Genomic DNA, 20,599 nt, shown 5'->3' on the forward strand with positions numbered 1-20,599 from the left:
GAAAAATGATGCAGCAGCATTGAGGCGCCCTGTGGGACGTGCTGGTGGCATGTGTACGCACGCTAGGTGCCAGCCTACTTATAAGTTTCTCAGGGTTAAAATAAGCAGCAGCCCAAGTATGTTCAGCACAGTGTGCATTGCTGGAGGCGAGGACTAACAGTTCCCCAGCAGGGAGAGCGCAGCAGGCCATCCCCGAGTGGGCCTCCACTCAGCAAGGAAGTCCTGCCTCCCAGGCTGACCCTACTCAGGCCTCTGGTGGACAGGAAGTGAGATACCATCCATCTGCCTGGTCTGAAGCAGCCAGACAGTGAGGACTGTCTGCAGGCTGTCTGGGCTCTGTGGCAAAGCCTGGTTCCCCTAGCTCCAAAGTGGGAAGAGCCTTCACGTGTAGGGTCAACACAGACCTACTTTGATTTGGTTGATGTGGATAGCGCCCTGGGGATTGAACCCAGATTCTCACACATGCTAGGCAAATGCTCTACCAATGAGCTGTCTCTATCTCCAGGACTTTCCAAGTTCTTATTTTGACACAGGGTCTCAGACAGTGCCCAGGCTAGCTGTAAACTTACCCTGTAGCCCAGGTTGGCCTTGAACTTACTGTCTTCCTGACTCAACCACCCAAGTAACTGGGATCACAGACCTATTGTACCCTAGGGCTCAGCCTCAGTTCTGATGGGCAGACTCCATGACAAACAGCCTACTGGATTCGAGGCAGACATTCCTTGGGGGGCTAGGGGGAATCCTAGTCTCCCTTTTGGCAATCAGAGATAACTGTCATGAGTCAGAGCCCTGACACCCTTTTTCCTGGAACACCTAAAGCCCAAATGACTCAGCCCAGCCCTGGTGACGATGTCGCAGCCACATCCGCCTCCCTGGCCCAGCAGCACACAGGGTTCCCCAGATGGCCAGTTCTGCCTTGCCAGCACCTGCCGGCCATAGCACACACCTCAGTGCCATTGACTCCTCCCCTACCCTCTGGGCTCCCCTCCAAGCCTCTGCGGGTACCCTGGAAGAAAGCAGGTTGAACCCTGAAGCTGCCACCCCACAGGAGCCTGGCAAATGGCAGGGCCCTGGGGGTTGCCAAGGAAACCACACAATTCTGTGTCTGCCCACTCACTGTCTGCCTGGCCTATCTTTTCCCTTCTTTCCAGTGAGAAGCGCCACCTTCAAGTGAACGTCACCAACCCGGTGCAGTGCAGCCTGCATGGGAAGAAATGCACCGTCTCTGTGGAGACCCGGCTTAACCAGCCACAGCCCGACTTCACCAAGAACCGCTCCGGCTTCATCCTCAGTGTGCCAGGAAACTGAGTGCTGCACATCAGAGGTCTGGCCAGGGGGAGCAAGAGCCTGAGCCTGGCACAAGGCTGGCCGGGCCCTCAGCCTCTCCATCCCCATACACGTTCCACCTTGCTCGGCATCCCAGGAGCCCAGCTAATTGCCTTCTGCCCTCTAATATCACTAGAAATCAGCTTGCAAGGACCTCCAGTGAGCAGGGTCCTCTGCCTTCTCTGAGGCCCCGCTCATGAGGGTCCCGCCTGGCCTTCTGCCCCTGCCTCTGTTCTCGCAACTTTCCATGGTCCCTGCTGCTCAGGAAACCAAAGACCCTCTGCAGCCTCCTGGGCTGACAGCTAGACCACCTTTCACCCCACAAGCAACTGGATAGTACCTGTAGTTGGGAAAAGGCCAGTGGCCACTGCTGACCCAGCAGAAGGGTAGGTGACCCGGAGCACAGGACAGTTTCTTCAGCCAAAGACACATTCTCCTAGAGCTTTGGAGCTAGTGTCCATGCGCAGAGGATTAGCCCTGCTCTGTGACCTACCTGATACCTTCCTTCCCCCACGTGGTTGCAGCCTTAGCACAAGCCCCACCCCAGCAGTCAGCCAAAGGCAGCAGGTGACAAATTTGCCTGTGAAGCCACCCCTCAGCCATGTTCAGCCAGGGGTCCCTCCTTCCAGAGCAGTCCCTGGGACATCTTTGCCACCAAGGTTCCAGACCAGGGCTTTCTGACCACTTCCTCCCATAGAGATGCCCTGTTGCTATTCAAGGGTCAGTCACCCTAACCTTCCTGAAGACTGCCAGGCTGCTAGTCAGATGTTCCCTCTGCTATAACCACAGTCAGGACATGTGAGGGGAGGGTGGTACCTAGCTTGGCCCATTCCCCTAACTCAGCTAGCCATGCCTCCTCCTCCTCCTCACCGCAGAACTGGGACTCATGGGGAAGCCAGAGCACACAGGACCCAGCTGTGGGAGGTGGGACAAAGCTGCAGCGAAGATTTGGAGTCCTGGCACTGCAGGCCAGGCCAGGGTGCCCAGCTATGCCTCATACCTGTCTGCTGGAGCCTGGCCCCGAACCCCTGCTGGGAAAGAGCTTCCAGTTTGCCAGTGTCTGCCCAGTGAAGAGCATGCCTGTTTCAGAGGCCATCCTGAGACCCCTGCCCCCTGTCCCCACCTCAGCTGCCGAGGATGAGGAGCCCTGTGGGCAGCGCAGGCTTGCTATGAGAGCCTAACACACAAGGCTGGGAACAGATAACCAGCAGGAGCAGCAGGGCTCACAGAGCAGGCTCACATTTTTCTCACTTGCTGCCAGACTCTGCCCCCTAAGCCACCAAGTGACTGTGTGTCACCTCCTGTGCCTTGCCCATGGCCTGAGGGAGTCACCTGGCTGACCAAGGTGGTTCTAGCCACTGGGTCTCATAACCCCTTTTGCAGAGCTGTGGGACCGTTTACACTGCAGGCAGTTAACAACAAAGGCTCTGGCTGCCATGCTGTCCTCGGGATCCTTTCTCATCCTCCAAGCTTGGTCAGCTGCCCGTGCAGTGAGGAGGTACTGCCAGCCCGGTTTTGCCAATCACCAGTGGACACTGACAGCCATCTGACTGGACTGTCGCCTTTCCTTCCCACTTCCTCCCTCAGCATGTCGCTTTAAACTAGCCGTGCTTGAGTGTGTTCATACACACCAAAGCCGGTCATGCCAAAGGAGTCACAGACTGCAGGCTGGGGGGCGGGGGGAGGCTCTCCTCTTGCCTTCTGATATAGCCTGGGACCCCTGATCCAGGCCAGAACCTCTCACTGAGGAACTGTCCTGTCCACGAGCACTTTCTTATGACCTAAAAGTCAGTGTGGCACCTGAAGGACCTGGAATTGGGGACGTGAATGATCACAGTAAGGGGAAGGGATGGGACATAGTGATTGTATACATGGAGTGGGGTCTCTCTATTTAATGAAATGCAGTGTATGGTTTGGTGCATATATTCCTACTTTCCATTAAATTAACTTTATTTCTAAAGCATATTTTGATTTACCATCAAGAGCAATAAAGCATTTAATCTTATTTTTAAAGACATACTGTTTATCATTGAAAAATGTTGAAATGTTAGTTTATATAGTCACCTGCCATCCCAGAAGGTAGCCAGAAGGTAGGAGCAAGCACAAATGTGTAAAATAGGGGTTATTTGCCCAAGGCTTTTGAACAGAAAAGTTGGGGAGTGAGAAGCAAGCTGTGTAAGAGGAGAGGCAAGAGGCAGCCTTGGAATTGAGCCTGGGCACGCTCTAGAATCCTAAGGGAACATGTTTCTGAAATAAACGCACATCCACACAAAAGACAGCATGGATTCCTGCGGCAGCTGCAGGGCCAGCATGGCCTCTTGCAAGGCAGCTGGGTCCTAGGAGCAGGGGCCACCGGTAAGGTGGAGGCCCAGAGCACCTTAGCACCCAAGAGCTCAGCACTGAGGGCCTTGCAGGCATTGGCAGACCATGGGGGCTGTAGGCACCTAGCAGTGGGTACAAGGACAGCAGAGAACAGGCCCTCATTGCCCTCTTCCTGAGGCTGACAGGCAGACTGCACACAAGCTGAGGTAGTGGCACACCTGAAGACCTAGAACTAGATTCCTCTGAAGCTAAACTGGTTGATCACCAGGACACCTGCCCATCTCTGCTGGCATTGAACAAGGCAGTGGGAGCAGTAGTCTTGGCACTGAGACTCAATATACAGTCTAAGGCTAGATGTCCAGGCAGGACTGAGGTGGCCAACACTGACCAGGCTGTGCTTAAACCTGTCTGGCCCTCTGTGGCTTGAGCTGGCTGTCATGTGACCCCACAAAGGAAGCCCCTGGAGAGAACCTGCCCAGCCACTAAGCCAAAGCTGGTTTTTGCTGGTGCTGCTTTCTTAATCACAGAAGCCTGTTCCAACCCCTTTCCCTAACTGTCCAGCATAAACCTCTCCATACACAAATCATGCGTTAAAGGTGCCCCTCAAATCTCCCAAATGGCGGGTCCACAAAGAGGTCGATGTAATGGATGGATGGTCAGTGCATTTTATTGAATCAGCACAGTACAAAAATAAATAAAAATAAGGGAAGGGGAATTAAATTACAGCCAAACTGAGCTTCATGACTCAGATTATAAACCACACATACTCAAACACACTACACATACGTACATACATACATACATACATACATACATACATAATGAGACAAATATAAATTAACAGTATCCACAGTTTGGTCAAAGAAGAGCTACAGAAGAAATTTCACTTAAAAAAAAATACATCACATGTGTGTGATTAGCAGTATCAGATGACAGCTATGGATAATTCTGGGGCAGGGGATGGCACATTTTCTTTTCATTGCAAGTTTAACACTGCTGAAACAAAACTAAATTCTAATAACTGCATGGAAAGAATATACCAACCCTTCAGGGTTGTAAGGAAAAGAGAAAAATCCAACCCTGAACTATGCTTCAGTGGCTTGTTCTCGGCACGGCGTGATCCCCACAGCCATCTGTTCTAAGGTTATTTTTCTTAAGACACAAAATGTTCCTGGTTTGCATGCACGGTACCACTGTAAAAGCAATGAAGAATAAAAGGGGTTTTTGTAGAATTTTTTCATTTTTCTTTTTTTTTTTTTTCTTTTCTATTTTGTGTGTATTTGTTCTAAAAGTGTCTTCATAGCAGCATGTCGGATGGGTTCATTGCTCGAACACTCAAGTCTATCAGTTGTACGTTTGCACAGTACTGATGGCCAATGCAAGGGGAGAGAACCACAGCTTCACAATGGAGCTAGGGAGTTCTTTTCTTAGTCACCAACCACTCCTGGAAGTATGCACCTCCTCAAAAAAATTAAAAAAAAAAAAAAAAAAGGACATGTTTTGTTGTTGTTGTTGTTGTTTAAAGTACAAAGAGAAGGAAACAGTCAGGAGAGCTGGAATCCTGCAATTGCAGCTCAGTGAACAGCTCCAGGCAGGCTTCAGTAGCTGGGCAGGCTGCAAACACACACCCTCCTCCTTAGACTGGATAACTGAAGCTCCTCTTCCACTATACTGGGGGCCAGCTGCCTGATCAAGCTCCCTGCACAGGTCACTGTGGCAGCAGAATCGGAGACAGGCCATGTGAAGCCAGGCCAGGGAGGCTGCGGCTAGGCCTGTGCTGAGCAAGCCTCACAGGACTCCCCAGCTCCACATCAGTTCATGAGGGCCCAGGGGCCGCTCTCTAGGGACCTGGCTGAGGGAAATGGGCAGAGGTTCTCTAGTCCCAGCAGATCAGGTCCTCTTCCCCCCTCTGTGAACACATCAGCTGAAAGGTTCTGCCTCAATTTCGCAGCTTTCTCTCTGTGTGGGTTTTCAGTAGTGCTGGTGCAGAAGGTGGCAGCCACCTGGAACCTAATCCTATGTAAGATAACCTCTGCCTTCCCTGCTGTGGCCCCCAATCCCAGCACTCTCTGGGGAGCAGAACAGAAAGAGGGAATCCTGGGGAGCATCTTCACATTGCTCTTTGTTCCCCAACACAGCAGTGAGGGCCATGCAGGAAGACTCACTCCCTTCTCTTGGACGGCTTCCAAACCCCAAGCCACCAGTCTGGGAGAATTAGAAAAACCAGTAAACTCCACAGAGAGTGGTCTCCGCCAGGGATAGGTGGGCACCACACCCAGCAGCTGGAAGTGCTCAGCTGGAGTCACCAAGCTTCCAAAGAAATCAGGAGTTACTTGCAATTGTCTCCAAGAAGCAGCTGCCTCACCAGGTTGCACATAGCAAAACTTCACCTCTGGGAAAAATCGAACTGCTTGGAAATAGCTTAAACTAACAAGGGGTAGGGCTGGGAGACGCCATTACCACAGCACCCCTATCAGCTGATCTCACCTTCTTTGTAGGACAAATGTCATGGGCTTTAGCACTTCCGTGGGCACCAGCTTGATCTCAAGCATGGAAACCCACCTGCCCAGAAGGTAGTGTTGCTCATGGGCACCTGCTACTGTCCTGGCTTATGCAGTGACTGAGCTGCATTGTTCAAATGAAAACTCACGCAGGGCAGGAAAGGAGCTGCCCCTAGCTTCACCTCATCCCCTTGGCTGGGACCCCAAATGAGAGAGGAATCTAATAAGCAAACCACCTCATTAACCAACACTAACGTGGGAGCTGGGAGCACAGACAAAAGGTCAGGGCGGGTAGCTCCATCCTGCCAGGGAAGGAAAGCCCTTCACCCAAAGCCAAGCAGCAAAACAGGGCTGTGCTCGGTCACCAGTCACGGACAATCTTTGCACCAGACCCACTTACAGGCTCCTGCATTGATGCCCCAGGGCAGTGGAGAGCTCGCCTCACTGAGAACATCCTAGAGCCTGAGTCAAGACAACTGGCTCCAGGAGCCTTTGGGAGAATAAAACAGTCACCAGAAAAGGGTCAATTCCTCCTGGGCCACTGCCCCTCTGCCTCTCTCTAGCTCCCATCATGGGACAGTGGGAAGCCTCATCTACTCTGGACCCAGCATGGGTACAGGTGACATGGACAAGCCAGTCCCTTGCATCCCCAAAAGTAAGTGGTCAGCAGCCTAAGTGGCTCTGAATGCATCTTCTGGGTTTGCACAAGGTTCATGAGTTCGAAAGTCCCCAGAGTTCTTGAAAGGGTTGGAAAAAAACCCCAAGGAGAGAACATGGGAAGAGGCCCTTGGTGGCTTTGCTAGACACATACTGTACACAAAACTTGATTCGTTTAGTAATAAATTTTTAAAAACAAATGGAATCCTTGAGCCGGGATACCGGCTACAGGGGCTCACCGATCGAGCCCCAGGAGGAGTCGCTTCTTGTCCTCCTGGCCACTCTCATTCTTCAAGTCGGAGAACACCTGTGTGAAGTAGTGTGGGTCAGCATTGATCTGCAGCATCTTGGAGCTCATGAGGTTGATAACTGAGAGGCAACGGTCCCAAAAGGCTTCCTTGCAGCTCTCCACTAAGAAGGGCTTGAGCGGGTAGGAGATTTCATTGCCCATGTAGGAATAGGAGAGGTACAGGCAGGTCAGCAGGACAGCCTGAAGCTCGTGGTCCGAGCCCACCTCGGAGGAGATAACATCCCTGCAGAGCATGTAGAGGAAGACCACGTTGGCGGGTGTGATGAAACCCTGGTCCTGCCAGCCCTGCAGGAGCAGCGAGCGGTCCACGCTGCGCAGCCAGAGCACAGGGTCCGTGGGGGACAAGTGTTTCAGGCGATAGCACCGGCGGCAGAGAAACTCGCCCAGGCAGCGTAGCAGCTCACTAGTGGACGCCTGGACGATGACCCGCTTGGGTGTCCCTGCAGAGGCGATGGCAGGGTGCGGGGCCTTCTTGACAGACGAGGAGACTCCAGTCTGGGAGCCGGAAAGCTGGCTGGCTGGAGGTGCGGGCGGCTGGGCCGGCGGGGGTTGGGCGAATGTGGACAGGTTGGCGCACGACAGCGACTTCTTCAGGTTCTCATTGTTGAGGTGTGCGATGTTGCTCTGGTAGCTGCTGTTGGGCTGCGCCTTCTTGGAGTTCTTCTTCTTGGCTGACACCGCCACGATCCTCTTCCAAGGCAGCACCGAGATGATGGAGTGCCGCTTCAGGCTCTTGTCCTTGGCGTTCTTGCTGTTCTGCACCGCCGTGTAGTGGCCCACCGTGGCCGCGCCATCCTCAAACAGCGTGGCCTTCCGATAACTGGGGGACAGGGACAGCACTGTGCCCATGGTGCCACTGCGCGCCCGGCGGGGGCCGGCGCCCCTGCGCGCCCAGCCTGCCGGCCTGAGGGAAAGGAAGGCTTACCAAGCCTGAAGCGGCCGCAGGGAGAAAGGAGGCGCTCCCGGGACGCGACGCGTGTAGCCCTGCGGATCTGCGTGGAAAACAAGATGGTTCTCAGCCCCGGGCGGGGCTCCGCGCCGCACCCCTCCGCCCGCACCTCCGAAGCCCTAACCCCCCGGGCTGCGGCCCCACCGAGCCCCAGTCCGCGCTTCCACTGCGGCACCGGGCGAGCGTGGCAGCAGGACCCCGACCCGGCCACGCGCACGGCCCCGGTCCGCGCAGGCTTACCCGCAGGCAGGCTCCCGCGGCAGCCGCAGCCGCTGCGTCCCAGGCCCTCTGCAATGCGCGCCGCGGCCCCGGGGCTCGGCTCGGCGCGGCGGCGGCTCGCAGCTTCTGTCCAAGGTTCTGCAGACGCCGCGGCCCCGCCCCCGCCCGGCCCCCGCCCGTCTGCGCCGCGCGCCCGTCCGCCCCGCCCCGCCCGGCCCCGGCGCGCGCCTCGCAGGCTGACTCTCCGGGTCGCGCGCGCCGTTCGCACGCCCGCTCGTCCTCGCCGCCAGGCCGCTGCCACTCGCGTCCTCGGCTCGAGAGGGGCACGGTGGCGCCTCTAGTGGGCGCGCACCATGCGGGCGGCGGGAACGCGCAGCTCCCGGTCCCCGCCTCGAAGCCGCCCACGCCGCATGGCGCAGCCGGGTTTCGAGAGCCTCGGCGCCGCGCAGCGAAGCTGGCCGGGCGGGCAAACTGGCGAGCGAGCGAGGGAGCGAGCGAAGGGCGGGGCGAAGGGCGGACCCCGCCCAGACACGTGCTGCCTTTGTTCCCGCCGCGGCCCCCGCAGCTGAGGCCGCCCGCCTTGTGAAGATGGCCCGGGCGAGCGGCCGACAGGGGGAGAGTTGTGTCCCGCATCTGTCCATGGTCCCCTAAGACTCAGAAACCCGGGACCAGAAGGGCGGGGACGGCCTACGGATCCTAACACTGGCTGTGTCAAAATCGAAGCTTTCAGGCCAGCTTCTGATTTGCCGGTTTTGAAATTTGAGAGTAAAATTGCAGAATATTCTGACCATCAACGCATATCTCCCAAGCACTCCTCCATACTTCACAAAGGCGGTGCTTTACTAGTCACTAATTTTGAACTAATTCTGGAGACTCAAATTGGCCAACAAGCCGCAAACCGTCCCTTAACTCAGACTCCCATCTCCGGACCTAGAGAATTCATAACACCTGCGACAGCTGAGCCAACTACCCTAAAACAGGCATCATGTTGAGGTGCAGTACTTCCAGGTTAGGAAAGTGCCAGTTTCTTTATGTACCCAGAGAGAGAAAAGGTTCAGGGACTTTGGTGACCAGAATAAAAAATACACTACACTTGGCCAAAAACCGTTTTCCAGAACCTCATCACCTAGGAAAGCTAGCTTAGCTGTGTGCCCTTTCTCACAACGTCCCTCAAAGAACGAAGTCGAAGGTAATTTCTTATTGCTATAACACAAGACCCGACACTGGATAATGTAGAAAGTAATGAAGTGTTAGCTCACAATTCTGAAGTGTGGTCCAGATCCGGTGGTAGAACGTGCCTTGGTGAGAGTTTCCAGGCCTCAGCTCACACCAGGAAGGAGAGAAAATAAGTACGTGCAGGGTTGAGGACAGGTGCCACACTGGCTTTCTAATCACACTAGCAGGAGCTTCCTTAACCCCTTCGTGCATCGAAGCGACTTTATGACTTAAAACATTTCCTTACAGCACAGCCCCCAGCAACCTGCAATCTTCCTGCTTTGGTGTCCGCTGCTGGAACTGAGGTATGAGCCCCACCAGCTCCACAAAATCAACTCTCAAGACCCAGCAAGCCAAGCCTCATGGCTCAGACTGTCAGCAACCCTAGCTGCCCTTTAAAGGGCTGCCCTACCAGGTAAGTGGCCACACATGCCTTTAATCCCAGCACTTGAGAGGCAGAGGTAGGATCTTTGTGAGGCAATCTGGTCTATATAATGAGTTCCAGGACAGCCTCTAAAACTACACAGAGAAGCCCTGTCTTGAAAAACCAACACCCCCCAACCAAAAACAAAACAAACACAAACAAACAAATAAATAAATAAATAAAGCTGTCCGAGCTCTTCCTTTTCATCACAGTGGTATCTAAATCACCCTGTCACCTTTCAGCCCCACCGGCCCAATGCCTCTTCCTAGAAGGGTATAGTTGTAAGTCAGCCTGTTGCTCCAGTCCCTGGAGAGACCCAACCTCTCAGCTGGCTTCAAGTTTATGTTCCTTTAGATTGTAGGATTGAGCAAAAGTTAAATGTGTTCTGTTTCCCTAATTATACACGTCTCTATGAAGGCTGTAATCCACCCATTAGAAACACCTGGGCCTGCTGCTGCCTGCAACTGAATTCCAGCTCTTTTATAATTCATCCTAGAGTTCATGGGTCTTTTCCAGAATGGCTTTATACACGTTCTCTTGTCTTCTGTCCAGCCAGCCCTTCCCCATTACCTTCAAAACCCTCTCCGTGAACTACTCCAGACTCCTCACGTTGCCAGAGACAAAGTCATGTTTGTAGCAAAACAGGAATAGGATTCTATCAACCTACATGCTGAAGGAAAAGGCTGTCAGGAACCCTACCCATTTAGTCATGCCTGACAAGCTTGCTTCAAAGTCAGGGTTCTGTAGACTAACAGAACTCCCAATAATGCCAGCTATTGGACAGAAAGCCCAAGAATCCAGAAGTTGATCAGTCCACAGGGCTAGCGGTCTCATCTGGTCTTCAGCGGACACAGGAATCTTGAAATAGTAGGCTCTAATGCCATTGAAGGAATGGACTTGCTAGCAAGGACAGCACAAGCAAGCGAAAGCTTCCTTCTTCCATGTCCTATGTAGCCTTCCAGCAGAAGGTGTGGCCCAGATTAAAGGTGTCTTCCTGCCTGAGACCCAGATTAAGGGCATGTGTCTTCTCACCTCAAGAACCAGATTAGAAATGGATCTTCTTCAAATTAAGCAAAAATAAATAAAATCGCTCACTGGTGTGTCCCCATTTTTGGATTTTCGTTAAGTCCAGATGTAATCGACTATGAACAGCCATCACATCAGGCACCATACAGTCCCCCTGCCCACTCAAGCCCACCTCTGCCCCCACCACACACACCAAGCTCCCTCACTGTTCTAACAGGGACGCAAAGAAGAAAGGGCAACAATCTGTCCAACATGGTAGAATTAAGAACCCAGAAGACAGAGCCGGCTGAATGTGCAGGTATGTTTTCTTCCTAGTATTTAGATAGCTCAGGGAAGATATCTAATTTTCACTACAGCCAGCCTACTTTCCCCAAAGCCTATCTGGCTGCCTTGCAAGGTGAAATACCCATGAAATACCTCAGCAGAGATCTGTTGTACACATGCCACTTCTCATACTGACCCAAGGACAGAAGTGGTACAGCCAAGAGTTCCAAGCAAGAGCTTTAGAACCCTGGTCTTTAGCTTGGCAGTGGTGGCACATGCCTTTCTTTAATCCCAACCCTTGCTAGGCAGAAGCAGGTGGATCTCTGTGAGTTTGAGGCCAGCCTGATCTATAGAGTAAGTTCCAGGACAGGCTCCAAAGCTACAGAAAAACCCTGACTCAAATAAAAACCACAAAGGAAACCTGGTTCTTGAGGAAGTCTTTGAGGGCATAGAGCAGCACCTAGTGGCTCCTGTGAGCAACACAGATTACATAACCTGCACACAGCAGGGCACCAGAGCAGCCCTCTTGGCTGTTACTCTCAAAGGCAGTCTCATTAATACACAACAGAGCTCCAATACCTTGAAGGCTAATGCCAAAAAGGGGCCCTCAGCTAGACAGCCCAGAACCAGGCCCACCCATGGCCAGATCTTAGAGGAGGGGAGGAAGCTACGCTAACTATGTGAGACCTGGGAGGGGAAATCGTGGCACAACCCATGATAATTTTATATTGCAGCACAGTCCAACAGAGGTTACCTGAGAGCTACATTGACCATATGGGTGAATTTTAATACTTTATTTAACCCAATATGCCCCAAATATTCCAATGCACATATAAAAAACAGTAAACTACTAAACACTTCTTTGACACCAAGCCTTTAAAGGATGGTTTGTGGTTACAGTCTGAACTCGCTTCAGGGCCTATCTATCAGACAGTGTGAGTCTGAAGTCATCACACTGAGGGCTACTGTCCTGAGCTGCTTGGGGTTTGCTTAGGTTGGGAAACCCTCCCCACCCTGCTCCAGCTCCACATCCCCATGGAGATTTTTAACATCCTTTATAGAAAGGAAACTTTCTAAAGGTAAAATTATACAGAGAAAGACATCTACAACCGAAGACTGCTAGGCTGGAAAGGGGTTTGGCAGTCCCCCAGAGGCCCGAGTCCCGCAGAAGACCACTTTTGGGATCTGAGAGCAGTATGAAGACAGCTGCTATTGAAGATCCGTAAAGCACTGTGGTAAAGCAAGGCTGGCCATCAGGACGCTGGCTCCTGCACTTCTATAGCATCCATCCTATCACTCCCATAGACAAGGAGATAAGTAGACAGGCTCGGAAGACTACTGCCCAAGTCCACCTGTCCTCACTGGCTGGCCCTCCTGCCGGACACACACCTGAGCTCCGTTTCTGACTTCACTCCTTACAGGTCAACTTTCCTGCCAAAAGTCCCCAAATATGGATTCCCAGCATGGCTACAAGACTCCCATTAAGCAATGAAATAACAGAGTTCTGGCCAAGCCAGAAGAGCTACATGGATTGTTTGAACTTGCTTACACACCCTCCAGCACTCAAAAATAAGACACCTTTTGAAAAAAAAAATTATTTTATTGGAACTCATCTGAACATCAGATATACCTGGTGTTGGTTAGCAAGAACCGTTTGTACATTTGATATTGATGATGCCAAAACCAAAACAGTGACTGGACATGATGGGGAGAGAAGGTGGTTGAGAACAAAAACCTGATTTCGAAGAGGAAAATAAAAGCCAGTCAGATTCAGTGAAGATGCAAAACCTGGTACAACAAAATCCTTTTACAAAATAGAAATCTATTACCAAAACCTGGAAGGGTAATCTGAGAAAGGTTCTAAAGAAAGAGAAGAGGCTAGGAGGAAGGAGGCAGGAGGGGAGAAAGAGAAAAGACCGTGTGGATGAGAGGACACAGCACATGGGGACAGCAAAAGTACAGGCATTCACCTGCCCGAACGGCATCCCAGCCTGCTAGGGAACTGCGTCAGAGACAAAGCATGCTAAAACAGCGCCACCCCGTTGGCTCACACTCTTAAGAGGGAAAGAAAGACAGTCTAGGAAGGGGACATGAGGGTGCTTCAAATCCAACGAGGAAAAAAAAATTTTATTAAAAACAAAACAAAAAATACCCAAAACCCCCCACCCCAGCCTCATTCCCAATGTTCACTGTTTTGAAAAGGGATAGAGCCATCTGACAGCAGGAAAGAGGGGTGGAGAGGGAAAGCAGCAGATGGAGTTCAGACAGCCCAACTCCTCTAGAGGGGAAAGAGAAAGGATATGGTCTCCTGGCTGAGAGGAAAGAGAAGAAAGCAAAGAGGGGAGGAGGGGATGGTTAAAACACTGACATCTAATCTAGTTACTGTGTTAGAGAAAAGCCACATGCACAGCAGGCAGCCTGAGGGCTGAGGCCCACACTGCGCCCGTGTGGCCGGCCGTAGTGGACACTGGCTCCTGGACTTGTTCCCATTCTTTCACAGGTCAGAGCAGAGCCGTACTGCAGGGGTAATGGTGGCACATCAGCCTGCCCTTCAGTCTGCTGGAGCCAATGTCAGAGAGGAAGGGGACAGGCCAGATGGCAGGGATAGAACACCAACGCCTCATTTCAAATAAAAAAGAAAACAGCAGTCTATACACAGTTGTTTGTTTTGGTTCAGTACAAACAGAATAAAAAGTCGTTGCTTTTGATGGTCAGCAAACACCCAATTCTGAAGAGGAGGAGAGGTGGCGCCCAGCAGGTGGATGAGGGTCCCCGGTGGTTGGTGGGGTGCCTGGCTTTGCGGCCCTCTCCCAGGAGGCAGAGAGCACAGCTTTAGGTAGTGTAAGCCTTTTTCCTTTTATTTAGAATCTTTTTTTTTTTTTTTCTTTTTTCTTTTTTCTTTTTTTTAAGCAATTTCCCCACTCCCAAGTTGGCCAGTGCTGATTACATGAGAACTGGCCGCCTATCGCTGGATACAGATGCACCAATGAGGGTTAAAAACTTTCCGAGCGAAAAGTAGAACAGAAAGAAAGAATCTCCTAGCATTTCCCCAAGGGTTCACTCTCCCGCCACACACACTCTCCAAAGGGCCGCTACAGAGCCAATTCTGCAAGAGAAGACAGAGCAGTGTCAATCGGGGAAGCCGTGAGGACCAGAAGGTGGTGTTCAGTGTCGACAGGCAGAAGACAGCGCTGCCCAGCCCTGGGTCCTGGGGCCAGCACTCACCTATGTTAGCTTCTTGGCTTTGTTGTAGAGGGAGTCCACTACTTTACTCATGTTCTGAATTGTTTCCAGGGCAGCTTCATAAGTTTTATCTACTGGGGGTTCATCGAAAATGATCAGGACGCCCTCCCCCTGGTCCAAAATCCCTGCAAGAGACACAGGAACAAACCAGGTAAAAGGAGGTATTAGACAATAAAAAAGTACCCACTCCCTAGCCACCTCATTTTCTCCCAACACATTTTTGCCATATACTCTCATCTCTTTTATTAAAAAACTTTTATTTTACGCGTATATGTGTGAGCCTGTGTGAGAATACATAGCACATGTGCATGCAGGAACTCAGAGGCCAGAAGAGGACGTCAAATTCCCCCAAAACTAGAGTTACAGACAGTTGTAAGCTAGTTGCTATCTGGGCGCTAGGAACTAAACCTGGGTCCTCTGCAAGAGCAATGAATGTCTTAACTGATGATTCCTCTCTCTGCGCCCTTATACATTCTTCAAAGGGAGCCAGGGCTCCAAGGAACTGCCACAAGAGAAACTCAGCCCCTGCTTAAAGATACACCCTTCAAATTCTAACCAGGCTCTGGCCTATGTGATGTGTACTCACCGTGAAACTTCTTGTCAAGAATCATCTGTGATAATTTTCTTTCCACGTCGGCCTAAAATCAAAGTACATGATTTAAGGGACCAATATCCATTAATCAGAAACCAGCCTGACATCAATGTTTTGAAAGAAAGAGTCTTTTAAAAAATGGACCGGAGTGAAATGGCAACAATATAACTGCAGCTCTGAGCCCACATTCAGCTCCCCACAAGGAAGACAGCCTCTCTAGGACTTCACCCCATTCCCACCAAATAACAATCCTGAGAACTTACCTTGGAGAGTTTGATGAGGCTAGATATGTGTTCAATCTAAAAGGAAAAGCAGATAGCAACACTGAACATTTGAATTTACCTCCAATAAAAAAAAGAGGGACAGATAACTGCTGTGTCTCTTGAGCCTACTGAATCAAGAGGGCCAGAGACTCTCCCTGGCCACTCTTAAGTGGCCTGCCCTTCACTATACAGAGTGCACTCCCATCGGTGTACCAAATACAGAAGACATTTACCACATGAACAATGACTGTAAGAAAGAGATAATGAACACAGGGAGGGGCCAGCTCACACCCTTCTACCCCACCAGCATCCTCCTTGATTCATTTCCCATCCAGACAAGTTCAAGCCCTTGGTGGCCTCTTACCAATAAACATACCCTTGAAAGAGAGTTCCTATTTTGTACAAATATAGAAAAGATGACTACAGCTGTAACATCTAGCCCAAACCGTTAAGAAAGTTCCCAGGCCAGGCATTGGTGGTGTGTGCCTTTAGTCCCAACACTTGGGAGGCAGGGGCAGGCAGATCTCTGTAGGTTCTAGTCTATAGAGCTAGTTCTAGGACAGGCTCCAAAGCCACACTGAGAAACCCTGTCTCAAAAAAAAAGGGGAAGGAAGGGAAGAAGGGAGGGAAGGAAGGAGGAAGGAAGGGAGGAAGGAAGGAAGGAAGGAAGAAAGGAAGGAGAGAAAAGAAAAGAAAGTTCCCAGGAAGAGTCTTACCTGTACCCGGGAAAAAGGTTCAATGACCCGGATGAGATTCTGTTCCAGTAAGTTATCATATAACTTGGCCAAGTGTGTGCTGATGATTGGGTCATCCCGGAGCTCTGCCCGGTAGTCTGTCAGGGCCTGCAAAACAAAGCTCATACCAGAGACTGGCATAGCACCTTAAAGTTACTATTCCTAATCTCCTGAGAAGTCTGCTAGCCCCCATGTCTACATATAATATATATTACACACTTACACACACGCACACACACAGAGTGTATGCATTTGTGTGTACCTATAGGCCATCTGGAAGAGTATGAAGGACTGAAACATAAAGCTACCACCTTCTGGTCCTAAAGTTTAATTGTGTAAGCTAAGATACCCTAAAGACCAAATAAACTACACACATAGTTTTCAGCATATATTTCAAAGAATTCTAAGATTAAATAATGAAAGAATGCTGAATTACACAACTAGCTCCTAGGAGCTTTGTGTGAATAGTACAATGTTGCTCTGTAGGCAAAGAAAGCAAAATGCCTTTCTAATTCTCTTCTGCCTTAATGTTTCTGGAGTATCTGATCACAGAAGAACTATATGAGTAAAAGTGTTCCATCAGACATTTTATGGCTGCCTTAATATAATGATCCATTTATCTTTAATAATAGTTTCCATGCCCCAGCCTCATGTTGGCTTGCTCTAAAGTACTAAAAGAAGTAGACAAATCATACTAACTAGAAATAGGTAGGTGATTACAAAATGACGACTATCATGGAAGGTCAAAGCCACATGGCCCTTGTTTCCAAGCACACTGGTTTCTTTGTTTGCTTGTATATTTGTTTGTTAGTTTTAGGGACAGGGTTTCCCTGTGTAGCCCTAGCTGTCCTGGAACTAGCTCTGTATGTAGATTAGGCTAGTCACAAACTCAGAGAAATCTGCCTGTTTCTGCACTCTGAACACTGGGAATAAAGACATGTGCTACCTCCACCGCCCAGCCTAGGTCTGGTTTTTAGGTTGATTACTAAACTCAGACTAAGAGCACACCAGTTTAAAAAAGAATATACAAAATATCCTAGTGCTTAAAAAGCTGTTTCTCTCATTTTGAATCTTCCCAATGAGCAAAAAGAAAGCCTACAGCATCATTCTAAAGAAGATTCTTAGGGCTAGGTAAAGTGGCTCATACTTGTAACCCCATCACTTGGTACAATGAGGTTAGCATGGGCTATTAGCAAGACCCTGTCTCAAAAATTAAAGTGAGTACCAGACATACTCTCAAAAATGTAACTTTAATCCCAGCACTAAAAAAGCAGAGGCAAGTGGATCTATCTCTATGAGTTCCCGGCCAGCTTGCTCTACAAAATGAGTTCCAGAACAACCAGAGCCATTACACAGAGAAACCCTGTCTAACAAAAAAAAAAAAAAAAAAATACATAGATTAGATAGATGAATGAATAAACAAATAAAGCAAGTGAACAAACAAAATTTTTTCTTTCGCTCACAGAGTACAAAGCAGGCCTGGGATACCCACAGCTGTTCTGTGAGGAAAAAACGAGGCCTAGAGTTTAGAGTTAAGTCACAGTACATGAATATTATGTGATTTGGACATCCCCCAAATACCACTTTACCAAAATAGAGGTAAACAATTTTATTGTGCTGTGTTGTGTGTGTGTGCATGCGTGCGTGCGTGCCCAGAGAGTTAGGATCTCCCTGGAGTTGGAGTGATAGGAGGTATGTGCTGCCCAATGTGAGCACTGGGAATGGAGCCCAGGTTCTCTGTAAAAACAGTATGTACTATTAATTTGTGAACAATTTTGAAACTAAAAAGCATATACAAATGAATTTAATACAGCTCAATACCCCACTCCACTCACTGTAAAAAAATTATTTCCTAGTTTTGATGATTCTGGGTGAAGAGCACTTAGAATCAGTATGTATAATATATTTGCAACTTTGAAACTTTTTTGGGGGTTTTGTTTGTTTTTATTTTCTGAGACAAGGTTTCTCTATGTAACAAACCTGTTCTGGAACTTCCTCTGCAAACCAGGCTGGCCTGGAAGTCTCAGAGATCACCTGCCTCTGCCTCCCCCAGTGCTGGGCTAATACCACTGCCCAGCTGAAACTGTTCTTCAATGGCCCTCTTTACCCATTCCCCATCAATGCAATAGCATACTCACCTTTTCAAAATCTGCAAGTGATCTGTTTTTGCTAGCTTGAGCCACACATTTCAATGCTTCTGTCTGAGAATTTAAAAAAAGAAAAAAAAAGAAAAAAAATCATGGAACTGATCTGCCCTGAAAGTTCATAAGATACACACCTTCTGTTATAAAAACAATGACCTATCCCTACCATCACTTTTTTAAGGGGCCCTGGAAGAAAAGCCAGAAGTATTAAATATCACGGTATACCAACCAGTTTCCCTTTGAAATGTGAAGTGACTTAAATAGAAGTTTCCCAAAAGGATAGACCCGGATAAGGATTCTCTAGAGAAACTAAGCTGAAAGAGAAAATAACACAAGAACTGTGATTTCTTTCTCCTTACTCCAAGATTTCTTATCTCCACATCTACCTAACTTTTTCTGCCCTCAAACCAATAATCCCTGGGCTTTATCAAGGTTCACTCTGCTAGCTTTGACAATTGACTGAGTGAGGTCCACCCTGGGGTTCAGGCATTAGTAGTCCACATATTACACCTGAACATTAAAACACTACACCGTGCCAAACTGAATGTACAATGACCAAGAGAAACTTCTAGCTTGGTTATAAAAAGGTACCTGCCAAACTCAAGTCTCCACTCATACCCATCTCTAGATAAGCCTGTCTTCTTGTGAAAGCTGTCACTGAAGCACAAAGCCCCAGAGGACACTCCTGTGTGTCAGCCTACTTAAGTAAGGATATAAGTCTATGTGGAAGACTAAATGGTGCAGGCTGTCAGGAGCACAGTTTGCCTCCAGTATCTGCCCTACCGACAGAATAAATATCTTAACGAGGACACTGGAACTCAGAGCCAGATAATCAAAGCTCAAAATCTAAGTCTACCATTCTCAGCTATCCTTGCAGATCCTGTCTCAACTCTACAAGTCCTGTTTGTTTGTTTGTTTTTTTTTTCCTGGGGGGGGGAGAAGAGATGGGTGGGGGTCTTAGTTTTGTTTTTTTCTGAGCCAGGTTCTTACTATGTAGTCCTGGCTGGCCTAGAACTAACAGATCTGCCTGCTCTGCCTCCCTAATGCTGGGATTAAAGGTGAGTGCTTCAATTCTAGTTCTTAAGAGAAGTCTCTACAATAAAAGCCAATATTCCCAAAGTCAGAACTACAACTGACTTGGAAACTTTTACCAAAGGAAAAACCAATTAGGACCACTTACAGAGAAAGAGGAAATCAGTTTTTGTTAACAGTATTCCATGGATTTAGAGAGATAGCTAATCTGTTCATTGTTTAGAGACAATTATATTTGAAATTCAGAATGACTGCTTTTATTTAACTATGACAGCCGAAGGACAAAAAGCAGATAGGATAAACATCTGAAACATCATCCTTAAAACTGTGTGCTCTAAAAAGTCATTCACATCTACTCAAATATAAAAAGGATGATCAACCAAAGATGTCTTTTTAAACTATACTCACATTCACAGTATGAACACTTATAATCTAGTTCTTACACAAAGTAATCTGGCCTCCCTGCAAGCACGCACATACATTTCACCAGCCTTCTGAGAATCAAGATATGAGACACACCCCTTATATTTGCAAGCCAGACACACAACAGGAAGATCTGATCAAAGATAAATTGTAACCTAATAGCAAAAGCCCCTCAAATTACCTATGTCTATAATAAAGACCAACACTTAATTTCTAGGCCAAGAATTTAACAATAAAGAAAACCCAGTGAATGAGCTTAAGGGAAGAAAACAAGGAGTGCGGAATGTAGGAGGAAGACCTGAGGAGCACCGGTCCCATCAAACATCATGAATCTGACCATAAGCAGAAATGCAGTCTATTCCTTACCTGTCTCCCTGCATATCGAAGTGCAAGCTTTCCACTCACCAAAGCCTGGACATCTTCTGGGCTACAAAAATAAACAAACAAACAAACAAGTAAAAAGACATGCTTGGTCAACTGCTCCGGGACATTGTGATTCTAATCATAGTTAGATAAACTATTTACCAGAATTCTATTGTGAAGACTCACCCACATTGGAAAATCAACTAAATCCATGTCTCAACACTGCAGAAGTCAGGTTTTCTTTACTCTTGGCCAAAGCTAGCAGTGAAAATTAAAAACCTCTCAAAATTAAAGAGTGTGGCTGAGCGTGGTAGTGCACACCATATGGAGACTGAGGTAGGCAGATATCTGTGAATTCAAGGCCAGTCTGATCTACACAGTGAGATCTAACACTGGGCCTGGGATGCAGCTCAGTTGACAGAGTGTTTGCCTGGGTTTATTTCCCAGCACTGGTAGCTCATGCCTCCAATTCCAACACTTTGGACAGTAGAAATGGGCCATCAACATCATCCTAATCTACATAAAAAGCTGAGACCAGGGCTGGAGAAATGGTTCAGTTGTTAAGAGCACTTGTTGCTCTTGCAAAGACCTG

At 49.0% G+C, this 20,599-nt stretch overlaps 4 protein-coding genes across 7 annotated transcripts in view; 1 reads left to right on the forward strand and 3 right to left on the reverse strand.

The window, feature by feature from the left end:
* The window catches only part of Myo1d (myosin ID), a 290,165-nt gene extending 286,834 nt beyond the window's left edge, over positions 1-3,331 (forward strand). Inside the window, exon 22 of the mRNA XM_051179782.1 lies at positions 1,152-3,331. Coding sequence (XP_051035739.1) covers positions 1,152-1,308 — 157 coding nt within the window. The 3' untranslated portion in view covers positions 1,309-3,331. The remainder of the gene's footprint in view (positions 1-1,151) is intronic.
* The window catches only part of Rhot1 (ras homolog family member T1), a 375,056-nt gene that overhangs the window by 134,533 nt on the left and 219,924 nt on the right, over positions 1-20,599 (reverse strand). The gene's annotated exons all lie outside the window — the stretch shown is intronic.
* Positions 6,977-8,429, reverse strand: Cdk5r1 (cyclin dependent kinase 5 regulatory subunit 1). Its single transcript, XM_051179804.1, has 2 exons — positions 8,306-8,429; positions 6,977-8,108 (listed from the first exon to the last, which is right to left on the reverse strand). Exon 2 carries the CDS (start codon positions 7,963-7,965, stop codon positions 7,042-7,044), a length of 924 nt encoding a protein of 307 aa, XP_051035761.1. The 5' UTR covers positions 7,966-8,108; positions 8,306-8,429; the 3' UTR covers positions 6,977-7,041.
* Positions 12,793-20,599, reverse strand: part of Psmd11 (proteasome 26S subunit, non-ATPase 11) — a 29,752-nt gene continuing 21,945 nt past the window's right edge. Inside the window, exons 8-14 of the mRNA XM_051179802.1 lie at positions 20,011-20,071; positions 18,184-18,246; positions 16,028-16,153; positions 15,312-15,347; positions 15,043-15,094; positions 14,439-14,581; positions 12,793-14,319 (exon numbers count right to left, since the gene is read on the reverse strand). Of these exons, the coding sequence (XP_051035759.1) occupies positions 14,439-14,581; positions 15,043-15,094; positions 15,312-15,347; positions 16,028-16,153; positions 18,184-18,246; positions 20,011-20,071 (481 nt within the window). The 3' untranslated portion in view covers positions 12,793-14,319. The remainder of the gene's footprint in view (positions 14,320-14,438; positions 14,582-15,042; positions 15,095-15,311; positions 15,348-16,027; positions 16,154-18,183; positions 18,247-20,010; positions 20,072-20,599) is intronic.

The sequence above is a fragment of the Phodopus roborovskii genome, unplaced genomic scaffold (genome assembly GCF_943737965.1).
Source record: "Phodopus roborovskii unplaced genomic scaffold, PHOROB, whole genome shotgun sequence".
Lineage (NCBI taxonomy): Eukaryota > Metazoa > Chordata > Mammalia > Rodentia > Cricetidae > Phodopus > Phodopus roborovskii.